The 21,957-nt window shown below is 36.2% G+C and overlaps 1 protein-coding gene across 1 annotated transcript in view; it reads right to left on the bottom strand.

Moving 5' to 3' along the window:
• Nucleotides 1–21,283, bottom strand: part of MBTD1 (mbt domain containing 1) — a 31,211-nt gene extending 9,928 nt beyond the window's left edge. The window contains exons 1-14 of the mRNA XM_010291807.1: nt 21,203–21,283; nt 17,696–17,897; nt 16,487–16,620; nt 15,511–15,625; nt 15,332–15,414; nt 9,442–9,559; nt 8,630–8,764; nt 8,062–8,150; nt 6,516–6,750; nt 5,195–5,250; nt 4,806–4,910; nt 3,812–3,959; nt 1,124–1,206; nt 558–792 (exon numbers count right to left, since the gene is read on the bottom strand). Coding sequence (XP_010290109.1) covers nt 558–792; nt 1,124–1,206; nt 3,812–3,959; nt 4,806–4,910; nt 5,195–5,250; nt 6,516–6,750; nt 8,062–8,150; nt 8,630–8,764; nt 9,442–9,559; nt 15,332–15,414; nt 15,511–15,625; nt 16,487–16,620; nt 17,696–17,849 — 1,690 coding nt within the window. The 5' untranslated portion in view covers nt 17,850–17,897; nt 21,203–21,283. The remainder of the gene's footprint in view (nt 1–557; nt 793–1,123; nt 1,207–3,811; nt 3,960–4,805; nt 4,911–5,194; nt 5,251–6,515; nt 6,751–8,061; nt 8,151–8,629; nt 8,765–9,441; nt 9,560–15,331; nt 15,415–15,510; nt 15,626–16,486; nt 16,621–17,695; nt 17,898–21,202) is intronic.
• Nucleotides 21,284–21,957: the final 674 nt, after the last annotated feature.

The following is a 21,957-nucleotide window of genomic DNA, read 5'->3' as shown; positions in this document are numbered from 1 at the left end:
TTCAGAACGTGTCAAAGCTGCGACACAGTTACAGAATTTCTCCTTAGTGACTGAATGAAGGCAGAATACCTCCCACTAAACTACTAACAGTAACCACTATTATCCGCCGATTAAACAACTAACAGTTCTCTAAATACAGTTTATCAATTATTATCATATAAATTGACCTGACAGGACAAGTCTTGATGCACTAAATAAAATACAGTCTTCTCACATAAATACTTCCGCACACGCTGGGTGCCCTCAAATTCATTATGTAAAGCATATATATCTGAAGTCTTAGAGCAATATAAATTCTCAGTGAATATTATCTAGAAGTGACGACTAACAGGCTTTTTCCCTGGATCAAAAAAGCATCTTCTGGCATTAAAAAACAGTAATTAGCCACAGAAGTTCTTTAAAAGTCAAGGTGGAAGAGATTAGAACTGTGTACTTCTAAGCATTACCAAGAATTTGTTCTATTTTTGTTATGCCTGGTAACCTAACTTGAAAAGGATGAAGTTAGGAAAATCACCACCCATGAACAAGGACCAGTAAGCAACTGTTAGTTTACTTACATTGTGGTGCTGGAGGCTGTAGTTGATATCCAGTTAGCTGACACCATCCCACTGGATAGAGGTCTGGGGACTCGCAATCCACCCACTGATCATACTCATCTTCCCATCCATCAAAGTGTATCCTCAAAAGACGATGGATAATACGAGTTACTGTGGCCACACATACCAGGCGAGGTTCCATCAGATCAACAGCCTCCAGTTTCATTCCAACATGAAACCCATGGTTTGGAACTTCCTGGAAAAGCAAACATGAACAAGGCAAACATCAGTAAACAAACATGTTAATGAAGATGGCTTAAACACAGCATTGAAATAAATATCTCAGTCAACTTAATGTAGGAAAATACTAAGTATCATTAATGAAGTTTCATGTACCCCTGTATTTATTTAACATTTCAGAAATATTCAAGCTTAATATATTCAAATGGTTCTTATTTCTAAAAGTCTGTTGTCTTAGTTTTTCAAAATTGTATTTACTGAAATGGGTTAATCCCATGGACTATGCAGACAGAAGTGTAAAGAAAACACTAATTACAGTTTAAATATACATGAATAATGTTTATTACCTTATTGAAGAGCTTTACAGGTGCTGCTATTGAGTCAGTTTCCCTGAGGTAGTCAAACCATTTAAAAGGGAGTTTTGCATAACCTGTGAATTTTAAAGAACATTTTCATACATCAACTGCAAACTTCATGCCTAAGAACAACAATAAAAATAATATAATGGCACTGTGTTATGGTTAAAAAGACAACAAAGAAGCAAAACATTAACATCAGAAACTTCCACTCTCTGAGCTTTGGTCTAAGGGACAAGACAGTCACCTGGACATTGCCCATTGGCAACAAACAAGATGAATGAACCTCTGGTACAGAAAGGGTCATTTAATGTTAATATTAATCATTCATACTTTTGAAGCTTTCTGTCCACGTAGATCCTTGATCTCTACAATGCCCCACACAAATGACCCAGAACAGACCATGTAATTAACCATATCCAGTGTCTTTCCTGTGGGGAAAGAGCTCCACTATTGAAACACTTGAATTGTTAGGAACAGAGCGGTAAGAAGCAGCATGGATATTTTAAAACTTAAATAAGGCTAAAAATAGCAGTAATATGGAAAATTACAGGAATTTTTTTTTTTTTTCATTAAAAAAGCTATTATAAAAGGGAAGAAAATAATCTCTCAAATGTATTTAGCTTTTGTTCACCTACTGAATATGCATAAAACATGCAGGACTATTTTTTACTTTGGGCAACTTCTACAACTGCTTGAACAATTCTCAAATTCTAGCAGCAACAGCTTGAAAGATTTCTTTGTAGTAGTATGCAGCGTTGGACATTCTGAAAAGATTGCAGCATAGCGGGCATGGCACGGGGAGCTATGGGAAACAGTTGGATCTCATCTAAGTAGGAGTAGAGAGCTCCCACTGAATGATAGCTCAGTACTGCAGGGCCAGGCTCATCAGGTAGCTAACATTCACAGCCCCAAATGCAATCCCATTCTTCAAAGTACCTAAGCATCTTCATCTTCTACTGATTTCAGCAAGGGATGAAGATGTTTGGAAGGAATGAGCTTGTAAACGTAAAGTCCAATGATTTCACAGCAATTTAAAAATTATCCACATGGCTAAATGTACTTTGGAAAAGTGTTCACGTTAGGTAAGTAGTATCTGCATGAACAGATGGAGCTGGACAGATAACAATTAATGATTTATCAGTTGTGCATATTAATGCTTTTCCTCTTAATGAACAATTCCTCTGGCTAGACCAATATATTTGTATGCAAGTCCGTTAATTAGCTTCTCACCACACACACACACTAGACACGTGTGCATGTGGTCCCTGTTAAGAGTAGTCAGAGTAAGAAGAAACCGTCCATTTTCAAGCCCACAATTTGGAAAGCAAAATACACCTCTGTAAGAGCTAAGAAGCTTTGATCACTTGGATCCTATTAAACACGCTGATGCACATTATATTCTGTATTTTACTCCTGTTAATTCCTCTTTCAAATGAATTTTAGATTATTGCATGTTGATGTACAGTTGCCTCTCAGTGGCTGATACAGGACTGTTATGGCAAACTGCATTAAAAAGGAAAATATACATGTAGACGAAGAATAAGGTTGCCATGATACAAGAAATTCAGAAGTATCTAATGTGTTAACAACAAAATTCACATACTGTTGTGTAAGCAGTTTTGGAAGAGTAAAGAGGACATGTTTTGTAATAGACGGGAAGGTTTTTTCCTATTCTGTATCATCAGTTTAATGTATTTATCTCTAAATTTATATGTATTCATACGCATGCTTTTTCTGCCCACAAAAACTTTTCCAATTGCAAGACACTCTTGCACCACAGATTTTTGAGGGGTGCTTGTGCCCATGAACTTCTAGGCCATAAATTCACTAATGAGCTGACTGAAAAATAATAGTAAAACTGTCCAACTGCACTTTCCACATACTCAAAGATGACAGATTCATTCGTGTGCAATAATGAAAGCGATATGAATTTTTTTCTTCATGTTGCATTACACTGTCTCTATAGTTATTACCTAGAAAAACAATTCAATAAATACAAGTAGAAGCTTGCAAAAATGAGAACGGAGAAAAAAAATCCATAGAAAACCATTATTATCTGCTGTTACGCAGCAAGTTACAATCCTCTTTACAGATTGCTAGACCAATGACAATAAAATGGAAAAATGAAGGCAATACGGTCTTCTGTAGGCCTACGTGCTAGCGGACAGACAGCTTTTACTCACAGAAGGGATTACGCAGCGTACAGCTCTAATGGCTACTTCCTCAAAGCTGCAGTTTGTGCATATTCTTCAAAAAATTAACTGGTATTGTTGCAAATTAGCCTAAGTCAGATCCTTTACAACGTTCGTTAATCCTTTTGGTGGCCAGGACTACACAAGCAACGACATATTCTGAACAGTCCTTTTAGTGACTAGCATACTTCCCGTTCACTTAACGAATATACTATTCAACTAGTGGCCATCCTCAATTTCTGACAGCAAAAGCAAGTTATTTTAGCCAGAGAATCAATCAGATGTTCGACTTTTTCTAAATTAAAAGTTTGTCATCTCTGTTTCAGATTGCTTTGAAGTTATGCTGTTGTATTTGTTTCAGACTTGAGAAAGTCCTAAGAAGTGACATGAATTTTGTAGACTGAGTTAAGAAACAAAGCATATGGCACATACAATATCACTGAAAAATATTCAAAATAAAAGGTGGTCAGAATGCTAAATGTACCTCTGGGTGGAGTTAGTTCAATCATGTTAATTTCACAGAAACCAACAGGGAAAATAGAAGGGGAAGTGGCATGGTAACAAAACCAATCAGACCCATCTGCTGCTTCTGAGCCATCAATCCCAATCATAAGATAGCCATCTGCTAAAACCTTTGTAAAGAAAAACAAAATTTTACATTAAATACCTTTAACTGTGTGATAAGGCTAGAAAGCAAGCATGCCATGTTTCAAAAGAGTGAAAAGTAGCTCAATAATAATGGAAGCACACTCAGAAGGACATTCAATTATAACAAAAAAACCCAAATCATACCTGTTTCCAAGGTTCTGTGTAATATTGTCAAATGTACCTTTGTTAACTGCAAAGTTATGAGAGATGAGCACTTCCTTTTTCTGATCTCACGTTTATTTTTCTCATGAACATCAGTTCTACTTTTAACGCTTTATAATTTGGTCTACTGTTTAGCTTGCAAGGATATTCTGTACACCGTTAATAAGAAAAAACTCAAAATCATAACCATACTCCTCATTGGTAAGGTTATGTAATTCTGCTAAGCTATTTTTTACATTTTCTTCCTTCTAAAGCAGATTTCACATGGATGGTCTCCCTTTCAATCAAGCTAGGAAAGAAGTACATCCTTAAAATGTCTTCACAGAATTCTGCAAGCAAGCAAGATGAGGTTTCTTTTTGAACAGTTGCAAAACACGTGGTATAACTACCAGAAGATTGTCCTGCAAGTTGTTCTCATAAATATATTATATTCTAATTAAAGGTAAGACTGAATTTCCAGAGATTAAAGGCAAAATAAAAAAAAAAATTACATGAGTATATTTTTTTCATAGTAACTGCATGTAAGCAATTAATGGATGTACTCCATAAACATTCACTGTGTGAATGAGCTGCTTTTTTTTTTTTACCTTTTGTTTCAAACCTGAATAAAGGTGAGTGAAAAAATGGATTCCTACCGACCTTCCCAAAATAGACATTTGTTTTCTTACCTTTCTAATAGTTGCCACACATATTGCCGAAAGGTTTAAGGGGTCTATAGCTTCCAATTTCATTCCTTCTTTAAACCATTCTCCAGCTGCGTCAACATCTTTTACCTAAAAGAATCACATAACAGCACCAGGGGCTAAGAATCTAATAAGCCTGGAGCAAAATATAACCCCACAGTGCCAAAGCAATAGACTGATACACCTGTTCTATCATCTCTGCTTATGTCAAGGAAGCCAAATTAGGTAGAGTGCTTGAATAAAAAAAAAAATTAATGCTTGTGCTGGGCCTATTTCCAGGACTTAAGCAGAGTTTCAGGTCTGTTTTACGAATGCCAGGAACTAAAGGTCCTCAGTAAATTGTGAGAAAACAGTGTTCTTGCTAGCAAACTCACCTTCATAAATAAATGTGGGGGTGCATCAAAATGTCCATCCTGTTTCTTTGTAATATCTACAAGGAATAACAGTACATATTATTCAGAAGTTTTGTTAGAGCAGACAGTATGCTTCTCTGAATGTTAACTAATACAATGCAGTCATTGGTGTGGGAGACACACAGTTTGTAATACGACTATCACAAAAATCTGGAGGACATAATCCACTAAGCATCTACTTTCCTTGTTGACTCCCACCTGAAATACCTCTACAACCCAATTTCATTTATGGAAAAAACCCCAGTATCCAATATTTACAAGGCCACTCGATTATGTCACAAAATTGATACAAATATACATAGAAGCTTTTGCAAAAAATTGGCAAATAAACTACTTTGCACTATGTTATGACAGAAGATTATATTTATATTGTTTTAAATATAATTATACATAATCACTTTAAATACATAGTGAGCTGGTTTTAGCCAACTGTTGAATACTACTTTCTGAGGGGAAACCCTGGAACTCTGTTAGAGACATTACTTCCGGAAAGTAGCACTGTTCTTGATTTCTCTAACTACTCTTATTTACAAATGGTTTCAGTGAAAGTTTAAGCACTAGGAAAACTGAAGGTTTTCCTGAAGGAACGCTTGAGGAATCTTCTACAAAAATTCTGTTTCTGACAAAGGAAACAAGCTCAATGGACCAGAGAAATATTAAAACCAGACTTTTCTTTTTAAGAAGCCTTAAATATTTCAAGTTATTTTTGTATTTTAGATAACAAGGGCCTTAACTGTTTACCATCTATTAGACTATCTCTTCATCTTCCCTGCCCATCTCCTAACGCCCGCCAAAACATGTAAAACTTGCAATATAAACGTATTAGATAGTCCTTAGACTTGCAAGTAAAAAAACAAATTCAGTATCTAATAGGATACTTGTCCATGCAGTATTGTACAAGAAAGACAAACATGAAGAATCTAGGAGTTTGCAACTCCAGGTATCAGCATGAAAAATGAGGTTTACCATGCTTGAATATTGCAGTTCAAGGTTTTCCTGCCTAGGCAGTTTGTTAACCACTGTTTATCGTTAACTCTTTCTAGATATCGACATACTACAAACCAACCTAAAATTTATTTTGGCTTTTCCAATGCTGCAAAATACACTAAGTATACTTTTAACTGATATAATTGGTAAAACCCCTGGGCTGCATTATACAAATTTTTAAAGACTATTTTTCAAGCTAGTTTCATGAATTGTATAAAGTGACAGTATTGCTTAAGTCAGACTTCACCAAGCCAATGCTGCCCACAGAGACACCTCTAAAACACAAAAAGCTTACCAGATCTTTTGAATCTGTGTCCAATACTTCGAGACCAACCAATATGATGAATGAGTGGACTGTACATATGGCACCAGAAGTCATCAGTTTTGTCTTCACTTTCTTCATACACCAATCTTAACCGTCCCCCAATGACACTTTCTACAACTGCTACCCTTGTTCGACAAAGGTGCGTTTTGTCCACAACTTCTACTCTCATGGAAGTTTTGAATGGATACTGCATACTCTCAGACACCTTAAAGTAACAGGAAAAAAACCACCATTCTGTAAGAATGTTTTTCCTTAGTCATCTGTCTCTCCTATTAAAGCACAATATCAATGCACTTTTCGTTTAGTTCAAGTACTTGTTAATCAACCTGCAAAAATCATACAACCGATTTCTCTTATATTTCATTGTACATTGGGAGAAAAAGAAATGCTTCAGAAAACGAAGTAGAATAGATCCTACAATGCTTTAATTGTATCAAGTACAGCCCCTAATGTAATTCTCACATAGATTACAGAAATTTTCTATTGACTTAATGAAAGTTTGTTCAGTGTTAACAATGGATAAAGTTACCTTGAAAAATATTTTTAACAAAAAAAACGCCAAGATTTTTTTTCTTTTTGCTTTGTCACCTGCTCAAAATACAGCACGTTAAAAATAGGATTAAAATACTTCATTCTAAAAGGCATGGAAGACAAACCTTCAAAATAACGAAAGCTGGTCACTCACAAAAATATTTCTTCATAATATACCAAAAAGAAAGGAAGAGAATAGAAATAGATGTTAATCTGCCTTGTGACAATACATTCTGTTTAAACATCAGTATCTGTCACTCGCCATTTCCATTATGAGCTCTTCAAAGTGTTGCGATCTTGCCAATTTAATTTGGCTTCCAACTGACCCAATTTTAAAATAGAAATGAACAACTGCAGAAAGGTTTTTTGTGGGTTTTTTTTATTATTATTAGATGCTGTGTAAAACAACAAATAAGTCTCATATTCTAACTAAAAGCTATGTACCATCTCACAATACTAGTAAGCAAACTTACAGCACATTATACAGGCAGCTGCCACACTTAAAGAAAGGAAAAAAAAAATATCTAGTCCAAAGCAGATGAAAAATATTAACGTTTAAAAGTATGTACTTCGTTGCATCTAGGTATGTGCTATATTCCCACATTTTGTTCAGTTTCTTGAAATAGTGCATGATAAAACTAACTCCTGAATTAGAAAAAACAGTTTTAATTTTTCTTACTTATCACAGGGTAGCTTATTAGCACTCTAATTTTTGTTTTTTAAACTGCGGTATTCAAAAATTAAAATAGACTAACTAGTTTTTAAAGAACGTTACTTTCTGCTAGAAGAAACAGTTTTCCAAGTACATACTGACAAGTGTGGACATAATTGGAGAATAAAGATTCCAAGGAAAACTGTAAGGGAATAAACTACTGTATCATCTTCACTATAAAAGGAGCTAATGTGCCATTGTAAAATACTTCAGTTCTTCACATTGTGCTGCAATTTCGTTTACAGTACATCATTGATATTGCATCAGCCTTACCTTCTGAGAAAAGTCAGGAGGAAGTGTTTTGGCACCAGTAAGTCGTTTCACTAGAAAAGCTTTCCAGTTTGTGTATTTGTGTTGGATGGCTGTTGCAAATGAAGGGGAAAAAATAAGCCACTGATTTTTAATTGTGTCCGTTAGAGACAATATTAGAGTCTGGAATATGTAAAGAAGAAATCCCAGATGACTGTTAAAAAGCCTCGATGACAGTAATGACAAAAAACTCTTTAGAGAATGAATGCTACCCAAGATTAAGTTTATGGGTATGTCAGGGCAAAGAATTTAATAACGAAATATAAATAAATTCAGTGCATGTTCACATCACTGATTTGCTAACCGCTTCCACCTTGATCTTAAAAACTTTAAGTTGCATCAGAGGGCTACTCCAAGAAACACTTTCAGCATCAGTCAAGTCCTTATTTTTCCAGAAGTTAAAATGATTTATTCATAACTGTTGAAAGAGTTGCTACGATAAAAAAAAATACTTCGATATCTAGACCATGAGCAAATTTAGTTTAATAAAGAAAGACTTTTATATCAATCAGTAAGGCTACTATTTACATACTTCGAGGTGGGACTAGAGGCTTTCCACTGGTTGCACACCAACCAACTGGGTGGATGTCAGACCCACAAATGTTGCACCAGAAGTCAAGACTTGAATCATTTTCAAAGCCTTCGTATCTTAGCAAAGCATTGTAGCCTGAAAGAAAGTAATCCCATTTAAAAAAAGACAAAAATTAAGTAAGATAATAAATATTTATTAATATTTCTTTACCAATCATAATGTATATTACCCTGAATTTTCTAGACTATAACTTTTTATAGAATGTTATTCTTATGGCACATTTCTGCATGTTGTTAATGCACAGAATGGATTACTGTGATAAATGTGTATGTGCTATCATGTAAGTCAAATTTTAATTAAAATCAAAATTCTTGAACTATAAAACCTTTAGAAGTTATAGGTAGGAGGACAAAATTAATTAACCGCCCACAGTATCTGTTTTTTTATATCTTAGCTATGTGACCTTGAATATTTAACTCTTAACCAAGAAAAGTGATTTGTACAATGAGGCTTACTCGCTAGCTATTATACAATTTCCTATCTCATTCTGCACTGCTCTTACCATGTTCTCAGGCAATATTAAAAAAACCCCAAAAACCAAAGAATAAACAGGTGTTCTCAAGCATCACTGAAGCCACCGTAAAACAGTATAACAATAGTGATAGCGCTAAAACATATAACCTATTGACACAGCTTTGACAACCTAACCACTGTCAACATTACACTAACCAGATGGCCACTGACTAAATTTATTAGCTCCCTTCATACAGTTATTTTGATTCCTTTAATGATTTCAACTAAAATATATTTACCTGCTAATTTTACAATTCCAGCTATCCAGAAGACTTTGGTAGGCAGGCTGCAGTCAGTGTTTGGAACCTCCACTCTCACTCCTTCTGAGATATCGCCCCAGCATGTCCCCATAGGTGCCTATCAGTTAAGGTAGGGGGGGAAAAGTCACTAGTTCATCACATGAAAGTAACTTTCTTTTTGTTATATCAGTTTTTTAATGAGCAACTTAAAAAGACAAAACAATCAATATACATGGTAAGAAATAAGCGTATGTTTAGAAAACACTCTTTCTATGAAAACCTAGTTTGGTTTTAAATTGAAGCTTTCGTGTAGCATTGTAATTTTATACAATTATTACTGTGCATTCCCTGCAAAAGTTATAGGATTTCAAATTTAAAAATTGTAAAGCACAAGCACAAATTGCATATATGCACAGGTCAGCTTTATTCTACTGTTTCCAACTAGGTGTAAGCTACTCATTTTAGTGAGAATGGAATGTGGAATTTTAGTGAGTGGAATTCCTCTGAAATTCTCCTTGCAAGAATATTATGGTACTTTAAATTCATACCTGTGCCACAGACACGAAAATCTTTAAATGCTGTAAATCACAAACATTCCTGAAAGAATGCCTAGAAGTTATTTCTTGAATCTATTCTGATGATGTATTATGGTGGGGTTTATCACCCACTGGTTCATGTCCTCTCAGAGGAACAGGCCTTCGTATCACCTGCAAGCAATCAGCCCATCAAGCATGCAAAAAGAATAAAAGGCTGAGTGGCCCCTTTTTAATGGATGCCAAAAGGAAAAGCAGAGCTAGATTTCTCACACACTGTCCTGAAGGCTTAGACTAATGTGTTCGTAACAACAAGAAATACAAGCTTGATGAACTTCTAAGAATTTGTGGAAACTGGCGATAAAAATTACGTTTAGTTTGCTATCTCAAGCAGAATGTTTTGTTGAACAAAGCATCATGAAAAGATAGTCAAAGATGGTATCGTAGAGATATCAGATATCAAAGAATCATAGAATACTTTGAGTTGGAAGGGACATTGACCTTTAAAGGTCATCTAGTCCAACCCCCTGCAACGAGCAGCAATAAGCAGAAATGCACAGTGCTGAAGAGTCTAAAACCTTAAAAGTTACTCAGCTGAAGTTATGTTGGTAACAAAATAGAACATGACCCAGTCTACATTAAACTTGAGACCACCAAGAAGGGAAAGATTCAGATTTGGGGTATTTAAGAACAACAGTCATATCAATCCTAAGGTGTTCTGAGAAAAATAATTCTTATCAGTTCAGAGAAAATCCAGATATCACAGGGACAACTGAAGGGATCCTCCGGTTCTGTACTGTAGTGAGCAGACAGTACTCTAAGGCTGTGTCTCATTTACAACGCTCTTTGCAAACACAGAGAACTTAACCGCTCAGTGGGAATAGCCTCCAACTTCACAGAATTTTGGCTGAGAGCCACAAGTTAAAGAAATTTGAATGACTGGAAATCACGATAACAGAATTTTGCTGACAATCAGGAATAGCTAACTAGCAGCACTAAAAGCCAAATCTATCTTAAAAAGGGATACCCTTCACTATTAGAAATATTTGAGGCTAGGCATGCAAAACTTAAAACTAGTTTTAACTATTAAAGGAAAAATAAGTTATTACAAGTATGCCAGTTTCTTATTCTTGAAGCTTGGTCTCTTCATGTTCTGCTATGTCCCATCTACACCAGTCTAGACTGCAGAGCTCTTTTCTGCCATCTGGCAGACAGAGAAAAAAAACAACTCGAAAGATGACAGCTTATTTTCACACACAAATATGCAGATACAGCTTCTTAATCAAGTCCTATTACATATTCACTATCACCTCTAGATTGACATGTGTAGATTTTTCAATTGAATTAAGGAAATAAACTTTTCAAACTGGGTATTTTAGTAAATCTTGTTGCCTTGTACAGAGATACAGATGAAGCCAAACAATCAAAAATAGCAGTGCTGAATAATTTCATAATCCAGCTGCACCTAATTGAAATATATTTCACTGCCTGCTCATCTATTCAGTTGATTCAAAGAGAAACATATATCAAAACGCTTCTCCTCACATCAACTGGTAATGGAAATTTCAGAAATTTTTATTTCTAGTGCATGGATTGGTATAGAGGGAAATAGCAGAAAGTTAAATTTGTCCTTCTCTGTGAAAATATTGGTTCTGCTAGTTCTCCTACACCAATCCATATGGCTCACCCTTTAGAAGAAGGAAGCCATCCTGGGTAGCATCACTACTGAAATGCCAGATAACATTACTGTCCTGAAGTGTGGTTTACAGTATACCTGGTATACTGCACCATCTTTTCCTTTTTCACTCATTGTGAATATTCTTATGGGAGGAAGACTGGATAAACCAGCGCTATAACAGCAGTCTTCCTTCATCTTCTCTGTCTTCATCTGATTAATCAATCAATGTTTGCACAGTGCTTTGAAAAACTCAAAAAGCACTATAATAAGTGTTAAGTCTTATTCGTCTGCTGGCTGGAAGGGTAACTCTGAAGTCTGGATTGGCATAGTGTGAACTAGCAGAACCATAATTTACAGGTAAGAACAAATTTACCTTTCAGACTCATGACGAAGAGATCCACTTCACATCACTCCCAAAGAAGGAAGATCTGGTTCATCGCTTCCTGCTCCGGGAGATGACCTGGGAGGCTTTAGTTGTGAGCGGCAGCTGCCTTCTCTGCAAGGTAAGTTGCAATCAGGAAGGTGCCGTCTGACCCGAGCGCCTGAAGGCTAAAGTATCCCCACACGTCTAGCTGAACAAAGATCTCGTGGGTTAAATAACTGGCTTATAAAGGTTTTGGATAGCACCGACATTGCCATGATTTCAGACTTGAAACTTGAATCAGGATTTTAATGGCAAAGCGATGCTACCAATTCCTGAAGCGTAAGGATACTATGCGGAAATCTTGTGTGTGCACAGTACCCCAACAAAAAAAAAAAAAAAAAGAAGCCACAGAAGACAATGTGCAAAAGGTTTCCAAGTAAAAAGTTCAAAGCAAGCACTGCCACCTGCTGTAAAATCTTGGAAATGCTCCCTTAGAGCAAACCATTTATTTATTTCTTTTAATAACAAAAGAAACCAAGAGAATGAAAATAGTTAAGCTCAGAATATAATTCAACTGCAAGAAAGACTGAAAAATTCCTAACTTCAGGAAATGTGCATCTCACTAGCAACGGAGTGGAAAGGAATAATTACTACTAATTGTGCATTAAGTCGTGCATTAAGTAGTACTGAAAAAGGACTCAAAGCACTGCATTTGCTTTTACTTCTAGGAATGGTTTCAGCTAATAAAAGCAAATATAGAAAAAAGTAAAAACTTTTAGAAGAAAATGAAACTGGAATGCAGATTAGCAATGAACACATTGTATGTTACTATCACACAATATTAAAAATGTTAAAGAGTTTTCCTCCTTGCATCAGGTACTGCTTTGTGTCTGCTTAATACAATTCAACAACCACAAAAAAGCTGCAAGGTGCACAACCTAATAGTGGCTTTCTGACAGGCTTCCTATATGACATAAACCAAAGCACCTTCTCTACTTCAGTCTACTGAACTATAAAGTGAGCACAGTTGTACTACTGCTAGTGAATTTCATTAGTAATACTCAACACTAAAATCTGGAATGAAGGTAACAGGGAAGTACAAAAAAGCACAGTAAGCACATCAAAAGACTTCAAAATTAATTCTTCTCATATAGAGAAAGAGATATCGAGAATTTCAAGATTTAAATGTTTTAATTCCAAAATATAACTGTTTTAAATAGAAGAGGAAATAATTCCCCAGGCACAAAACAACTGATCTGGGAAAATTACATTGGACCTGAAATACTGAAGTATGCCAGGTTATTAAAAAAAAAAAAAGCCAAATCCCACATCTCAATTCCATTAAATTTTCTTTAACATTGATCCCAATGTTCCCTATCAAATATCCATACAGATGCACCCAAAATTACCAGACACATTTTATTTAACAACAAATTTAAGGGTAGATATGTCATGATTTTACTTTCAATTCAAAACTTCTGTTTTGAACAGAGTAAGTTGTATATCCAATTTTGCGGACACACACAACATGTGCATGGAATCCATAATATGAAGGGTAAACAAACGTCAACTAATACAAACTTTTACAAATCAAAGCACACAGAAAATATAACAATCTTTCCAGAGAGACAAAGAGAGTATTGCTTCTTTTAATTATAACGGAGAGTGGGAGAGAGAGAAGGACCTAACAAGAGAATACTACGTACTTTTCAGATTCTGACTGGTTTAAATAATGTATTTTTCTAAGAAAAAATTACAGTGAAACTAAATGCAAATCGCACCCTTGCAACACTAACTCATGCCCACCAAAAGAAGTAGAAATCTCCATCGGAGACTGCAGGAGTTGCATTTTACTTGTATGAAAAAGGAAAATGGGGACAGAAAAGAAACAACATGCAGGCTCAGTAGCACTGTTGCCATGTAGCTTGTGAAAATTTTCAAAGTACAATGTGTACATTAATATTGTATCTCTTCACATTATTGGTGTACCATTCAACTTCATGAATGAAGCAGTGAGAAAGGAAGATGTAACTCCTTTTAATATGGAATGTTATAGCATAATTTACAAGGGACTTAACTATCGTAGCTGTATCCTAATTAAGGATGCCATACATCACGAAGCATTTATTGATATAATAGCACAGCCCATGTTATCAAACAATACCTTCCGATATGTACTTACAAAATTACTTATTATAGCATGTACGTAACTGTGAAAGCAAAGTGCAAACATGCTTACTTAAGCATGTGGAATTTGATACAAATTCACGAAGCTATACTAATGCAAGGCTCTGTTCTGGGCAATAGCTAAGGCCTCTAAGCATAAAGGGTGCTATTCAGAAAGTGCCAACTGCCAGGAGCCCTCAACTCCTACTAATTTATGAGTTGACAGGGCTCAGCATGAATTCCAGACCTGGACAGAAAAATGTCTCTCTTCTCCCTTATGGACAACTTCCCTAAAACAAAATGTTTGTTTTGATTGCAATTTTCATCAGATAATTTTGAGCAAAATAAAACTTTTCTAAGAAGATGTAACACTTCAACTTTCCAAATTAAAAAAAAAAAAGTATGCTGAGAAAATACTTTCTGTGAGAAAGTTTTTACTTAACAGACAGAAAGTATTGACAATATTTTAAACAAAGGCTAATAATTAGAATTTAACAAACCCATTAAAGATAGGTGCTGCTAAATATTTTCCTCATCCCCTAATTACATTTTGTAATGACTGAGAACTTTTTATTTGGATTTTCTGTAACTCTAATACAAAGAAAACCAACCTATTTAATTTCAGGTTAAAAAAATGCCTTCATTTTCCTCTACTACTACCTGGCAGCATGACTGACAGGGAGAATCTGACTAAAACATAAGAAAAAAAATTCCCAAATCCAAATACGTAAGCAAAAGATCAGTTCGACATAATGGAGCAATACTGACTGTGTCTAAAAAGCCTTTTATGACTTGTTCTAATATGGCATGACTTGGTTCGTTACTCTAGTACATTTGATGATTTTATGCCTTGAATGTGAGAAAAATAACTTCCTAAGTGTTTAAGAATCCTCCTTTTACTTTTTTCTGTTTATGAGACCATGTATGATGAAAGTAACTGATAGCGTTCAGAATGGTTTTAAAGCATAGATAAAACCAAACATACCTATCTAAAAAGCGGTCACACTAACACAGTTTACAATACAAGTTTCATAGAGGCCATGAAACATATTTGCATAGGAATGTTCTGCAAAAATGAACTCTAAAATTAACATGGACTCACTCTCATGCACACACACAAAAGGATAGCACATATTGAAAAATACTTACGTGTTTAAAACAGGTAACAGGAGCTGCTGTAAAGCTATTGCTATTGATGTAGTTACCCCAGCTGAAACCTTCCACAGGGACAGCTGCTAAGAGAAAGTTATTTTATTTAGGAAGCTGCTAATGAGCCACAAATCTTGTATTACCAAGAATTTGTTTCAGCTCTGTTTATGTGCCATTACCTGCTTTAGTCTTTGCCTGGTTTTGTAAAGTTGCTTGGTACTGAGCATATGCTGCTAATTTAGCCACAAGGGGTTGTTTTTGTAGAACTTTAGCCTTCTTTGTTGGAGGTTTACCCTAAAACAAAAAAAGCTAAGTAAATAAAGTCTTTCCAAACTCCCATCAGGAAATTTCCATAGGTCTGTAGCATATCTCTGGCAGATTTAACTTAAATTAGAACACAGAATGGAAGTTCACTAAGAATCACAAAACTACATGTAATATTAAATAAATTTAAAAACCAGTAGCAAAGAATGTCCAGCAGATGACTTTTGTACTAGTATTCCAACTTGAACAGCATTATAAATTCATTGTGGTTTACCTGAAAAAAAGATACCTTTTAAAAGCAGGTTAAAAGGAAGAACTTTTACTCTAATTTATATCAATGCAGTTTCTTGGCATTTGTTGCAATTAATTTGAGATAGGATGTAATGATATTTCTTGACATTTCTCTCTCTTTTCTTGAATGTTACAAATATACCTTCATGATGATTTGATTAATGTTTTAAGTGAACAGACCAAACCCCATTTTGCAAATCTATGTAGTTAAGAAAACCCTCAAAATCAAAACTCAACAACGCTAAATAAACCTTTATGCCCTCTAAAGCCAGAAAGTCTCTTGGGTATGAGGTACATGGCATTTCAAGTCACTACATATGTGGACTGAAGATTTTTCCTGATCTTTTTCTTGCAGAAGGGCCACTGCGGCAGAAATGAAATAAGGAGTCAGTATTTTCTGTATTTTGCTCTGCTGAACGAAGTGATTTGTTCATTAGTGACACAGTTTTGAGTTTTGGCTTACAAAATCACTTAGGTGAAATTTTAATGTGTTAAGAAATCTCACTTATCTTAAAACATCCAGAAAGTTTTACAAATGTACATGTTTTACAAACATAGACTATAATAAGTATATAAAGAAAATGGTGTCTGTACCGCTACCTGAAGTCTGGCCAGAATGCTGGCCTTCTTCGAGTTGGATGAATAGCTTCTAGAGCATGACACACTGCAGAAGCGTTTTGTTTTAGAGTAAAAAGCGTCACGGACACCAACCATTCCACACATCTCGCACGTAGCTAATCAGAGGAGAGAAAAAGCGAAATGTTAAGAGTGTAATGAAGAGCTCAGTAAAAATTCAGAAGACAACATAAGGAAGGCCCTGTAGGTGGCACCACCAAACAGCTTCTGGGGCTCTGACCCTGAAGAGAACTGCACAAGAAAACAAGACCACCACCACAGATGTCAGCGAAACACTAAGAACCTCCAATTCTTTGGTGAATGGGTGCCTCCCCTCCGCTCCCTACTAATTTTACCACTGGTAGAAGTGAATGACCCAGGTAAATCAGCTAGAGCCGATTTCTGTGTTTTCACGGTTCTCAAGCAAGCGTCTGCTTTGAATCTGGGCCTGCCAATCTTGATTTCCTTTAAATATTTAATACTTCCGACCTGAAATAAAACCAGATCTCTTTTTTGAATCATAAATTAGTATACCCAAAGTACCCCAGCCCACCAATATTCTCTTCTAGCTGGAATCATATGCTTCAGAGGTTGACAGCATTACTCACTGAGTTGTTCCATAACAAGAGTTTGCAACTAACTTACGCCAATGTGACAATACCAAGATTCTACCCAGACAGAGCTCTACTAATCACTAATGATTTTGGCTAAAATATAAAAGCTATCTTCTCTTTTAAAATTTTTTTTCCAGTACAGTCTAGCTCACAGAAAGTGGGCAGTAAACAGGTATACACTTAATAGACTTTATACAGTAGCATTAATGAAATTTTCCTTGTATATTAACATAAAGGGTAGAGAGACTATATATGCCCAAACGTAGAGAGAACACACTGACATTTTCCTCAAAGCTCAAAGAATAAAAACAATGTACATGAGAACATACATATGCATGCGCATATATACACAACAAACATTTGATGGGAGGGTGGATGTCCCCATCCTTTCCTGACAGCAGGATGCAACATCTTATTTCATTTTAGCAAAAAAAACCCCAATACTGCTCTCCCAAAACAAATCAACCCCAACTCCTTCAGCTGTTTTAGTCCCTTTTCAAACGTTTGGGATTGGACCCTCACAGCACAGGCTAAAAACCATAAATATCAAACTCTTTGTACACATGCACCACATACTTACCCATGCCAGATTTGCCATCTGGATAAGTATAGACCTGTCCATTGTTCTTTATAATTGGGAGACTGGATGGCAAAGGAGCAACCTCCTCTTCACTCTCATCTGAACTGGAGCTGCTGCTGGTGTCCTCACTACAACTATCATAACCGTCAAACATCCCGAATGAATCACGTCTTTTCCTTTCTGCTCGTGAAGTATGTTCTGTCTAAAATTAAAAAAAATAAAAACAAACACAACAAAAACCCCAAAGAATAGCAGAGCATTCAGAAAGCAAATATTTCAAAGTCAAGTTTAAAAAGTTTCAAGGGTCAAAGCCTTGAAAAGTAGATGTACTAACAAACTGCTCTATCAGCACAGAGATATGAGCCATATATTGCCAATTAAATTAATATTGGTATAGTCAAAACTATCCAATTTTTGGTATTGTGATATACAGGAAGAAAAATCTATCTCACGATCCACTGAGAATACACAGTAGCAGTCCATACATTTCTTTTTCTTGGTATCTTCAGAGTTCATTAAACCTGATGTGCTGAATAATGACAGCCACACAGATCTTACATGCAAATGAGCACATTCCAGATGGCTGCAGCCAATTTCACTAAAATTCATTCATTTGAGAAAGCTGGGCAGAGAAAAGACAGTTCAACCAAGAGGGCACTTATACCACAGTGACAGAAATGAGAGTGTATTGCTGCTCTCCTTGGCTTGGGGGGTTACCGATAAATCACTCGGCTACCCTATAATTCAGTTTCTCACGTGTGAAACAGGCATACCTCTCTACCTCACAGGGATGTTCTGAGGATTAATACATTAACAATTATGAAGAGCTCAGTTACTATGGCAATAGGGTCTGTATAAATTCTAAAAGATAGAAAGGTGACTAATTTGCCACTGTCATATACAAAAACTTGTTACATAACAGTTTTCCTACAACCATAAAATCTGAGGTCAAATAAAAACATACAATTTTGAAGAACAGTTAAGCAATTTCCAGCAAAGACATTAAAGAAGTATAAACAATAGAATAACTGATGTCTTTTTTTTCCCCCCACATCCAATACATGCATTTTAATACAGTGACAATTTTCACTTTATTACTATCTTACACAGCTCTACTCAAACAAGGCTACTGCTACATGAGCTGCCCTCAATAACCTAAAAAAAAATTGAAAAAAAAAATCAAAGTATTTCCATTATCCTTAACAGTATCTACTAAGTTTGAGAGGAAATAACAGATAAAGAGAAGAAAAAGAAAAATTCTACAATAGAAGCACAAGTTAGGAGAATGAAGTACAGCCAAGAAAACAGGGAAAAAAAATACTGAGAAAGCCTTTGCCTCTACTTACTTTTTCAAGAGCTAATTTTATTTAAAAGTCATTGTAGACAGAAAAATAGTAGTATGGGATTGGACTCTTCCTTCTCAAACTGCATTTGGATTCATAGCTTTAAGATTTCATCACAGTAATTCCCCAATTCCCCAAATCCCTTTCCTAGAGAGTACATGCCTGAACATCTTTATTGTTGGATCTCATCCGAGCCTTTTTCTGCCATGCTATCCCTTTGTTATAATATTCTCTGTTCTTCTCTGCAATCTGACTAAATCCTATTATGGAAGGATTTCCTTATAGTTAAAAGGGAAAACCAATTTCCACACTGACCCAATCCCAGCATCCAATTTAAAAAGAGAAAAAAAACACCAAACAAAAAACAGTAAGCACAAAAGGTGCATTTACCTTATGCAATAAGGTAAACTAATTTAAAACACTTAAAGCAGCTCTGAAACAAAAGAGCAAAAAAAGTCAGTGTCATGTTAATTATGCACACATTCCTCAGCCAACAATTAAAAATTGTATTAAAACCAATCAAAACTTAGGATAGGGCATAACTTGACAACTCTGAACACTTGGAAGTGTTCAAAGACCATGTAGACGTGGCACTCTGGGACATGGTTTAGGGGACATGGTGGTGTTGGGTTGACGGTTGGACTTGATGATCTTAAAGGTCTTTTCCAACCTTAATGATTTTATGAACTCCTTGAAGGAAGTGACATCTGCCTGAAGTAGCTAGGGTAACAGTCACAATCGTTAGAGGAAACACTGAGCAATGGCAGAATGCAACCTAGTCCTGACCTGCACTGGTAACAAGTCTCACCTGTACACTAGTACTGATGCTCTTAGCCAACAAGATGCAAGATCAGTTATTTGTGTGTGCACGTGTATGTAGATTAAGACAGAAGCTGAGCACAGCGTTGCCATGGATATGTGTTCTGCGAACACTACCAGTAAGTTACAGATCAGAACACGAAGACTAGTCATCTTCCTCAAGATTTCATGAACTGCTTACGTCCCCCAGTATTTAACTTTCCTTGACCACAGTCTCCGCTAAAGAATAAAATGCAATACCATATTAACCATCACAACAGTAATAGCAGAACACTGTGATGCCTTCTAGTGTTATGGATAGATAGGCGTGGCCTTTCAGTGCCCAAGGCAGGATTTGCCTTCCTCATTCACTCATCCTCCATAAGTCAGCTGATTTGAGTTCACCAAGAGATTAGAGCCTTGTCCCACATAACAGAGGACCCTTTAGTGGAGGCTGCAGTACAAGGTAGTCTTGGGACATCCCTTTTCCATTCCAGACTGGAGAACCCTGGTCCCACACGCAGTTCTGCTTTGCTCAGTACTTTGCTGGCTGAGGTCTGAAATGCTGTAGCAGCTCAGAAGGAAGAGAAGTGCAGCCCATTCCCAGTCCCTCCAACTCTCAATGCTACAGTAGAGAAACTCTACAGCCAGCACTGCTCCCACCACAAGGGAAGGTAAAAGAAGAAATGGGATGCTAAAGGCAAGAGGAAGGACCAGTGGCACAGAAGGGAAGACAGGCTGCTCTAGGCAAGCTGAAGCATGGTGCAAAATTACAATTGCAGATACCACAAGAGTACAGTTGGTTCTGGTTTTTTGTTCTTCTTTTGCATCACATGTATTTAGAACCTCAATATTACTGCCAAGCCCTCTTTGCCAAAATATCCACAGATGAGAAAGAAAGTATTTCCACTTTCTATATGGAAAGTTGGACCTTCTACTAAGAAAATGATTCTTCAGCATTATACAGGTTCCTAAACAGCAATCATCAAGTTTGTCAAGTTCAGCTACACTGTCAAAACAAGTCTCATGTATCACCTTTCAATTTACTTTATATTTGGCCAAACTGTCCCAGTTCAAGTTATGAGCCACTCAAAACAGCAGCTTTGCTTATTGTTTTAAAATAATACTGTAGTTCTTATAAAACATTTTTATCCAAGCTTTGCCAGAAGATGACCATGTTTGCTAAATAATTTATGTAGGACATTCTTAATGTTAATTTATAGTTGTTATCTGGATTGTAATTCTGGGGAAACTACTCAAAATATGTTTTGTTAAACGTGGAAAAGGTCCAGTTTTGCAACAAAAAAACCCAAAGTACTTTGTGCACAAGAGTAGGTGGAAGTTAGGGAAGATGATATCCAACTACCTCCGCTGGAACTTTGTTAGAGCGGATCAAAACATTTCTATTTTGATAATAAATACCACTAAGGTTCTTTTAAACCCATGTTGAGAGATAGCGTTTGTAGAAACAAGCAACCACCATGGAATCTCTGATAACCCTTCTTGCAGAACTTAGAGGTCCTATTCTTTTGCAAGCCCCGTCTAACATCTGAAATGGAAAAAAAAGTTGGGGTACGACTCTGAACTCAATGGTCAAAAATGGCATCCTTACAAAAAGGACAATACATGCCTCAAACTGAACCATAACTGAGAAAAAGCAGCTGCTTCAGTAGCAGCCTGCAATTCCCGCTGAGTTCTTGCAAGTGATGATCAGCTGGCTAGCAACATCTTGTCTGTCTGACAAAAAAGCACCTAACCATGGTAGCTACAGGACCTTTATGAATGGAAGTCTCAGAAAGAACAGCTTATTACCCTGCAAGGTGTTCTGACTGAATTTTGAGACACTGTCCGTAAGAATGCAGTCCTTCACCCAAAAAAGCTACCAGAGACTAACAGTAGTAGTAACTTGATCTAACAGTTACAACCGTAGTAAAATCAAGCCATGTTTCACAACATAGGCACACAAGTAAAAAAATAAAATATTTCCTACTCTTAGAAGCTGGATTTAGCACTAAAAATCATGCTTGGGAGGTTGTCTTTTCCTCAAAACTGAACCAGGCCAATGCTCTTCACCTTCTAACAACCGAGGGAATAGCATCCTGCCTATCTGCAAAACATGCT

Source organism: Phaethon lepturus, unplaced genomic scaffold (genome assembly GCF_000687285.1).
Source record: "Phaethon lepturus isolate BGI_N335 unplaced genomic scaffold, ASM68728v1 scaffold19647, whole genome shotgun sequence".
In the NCBI taxonomy this organism is placed as follows: Eukaryota; Metazoa; Chordata; class Aves; order Phaethontiformes; family Phaethontidae; genus Phaethon; species Phaethon lepturus.
The sequence above is the reverse complement of the archived record's forward strand: the minus strand, read 5'-3'. Positions and strand labels throughout refer to the sequence as shown.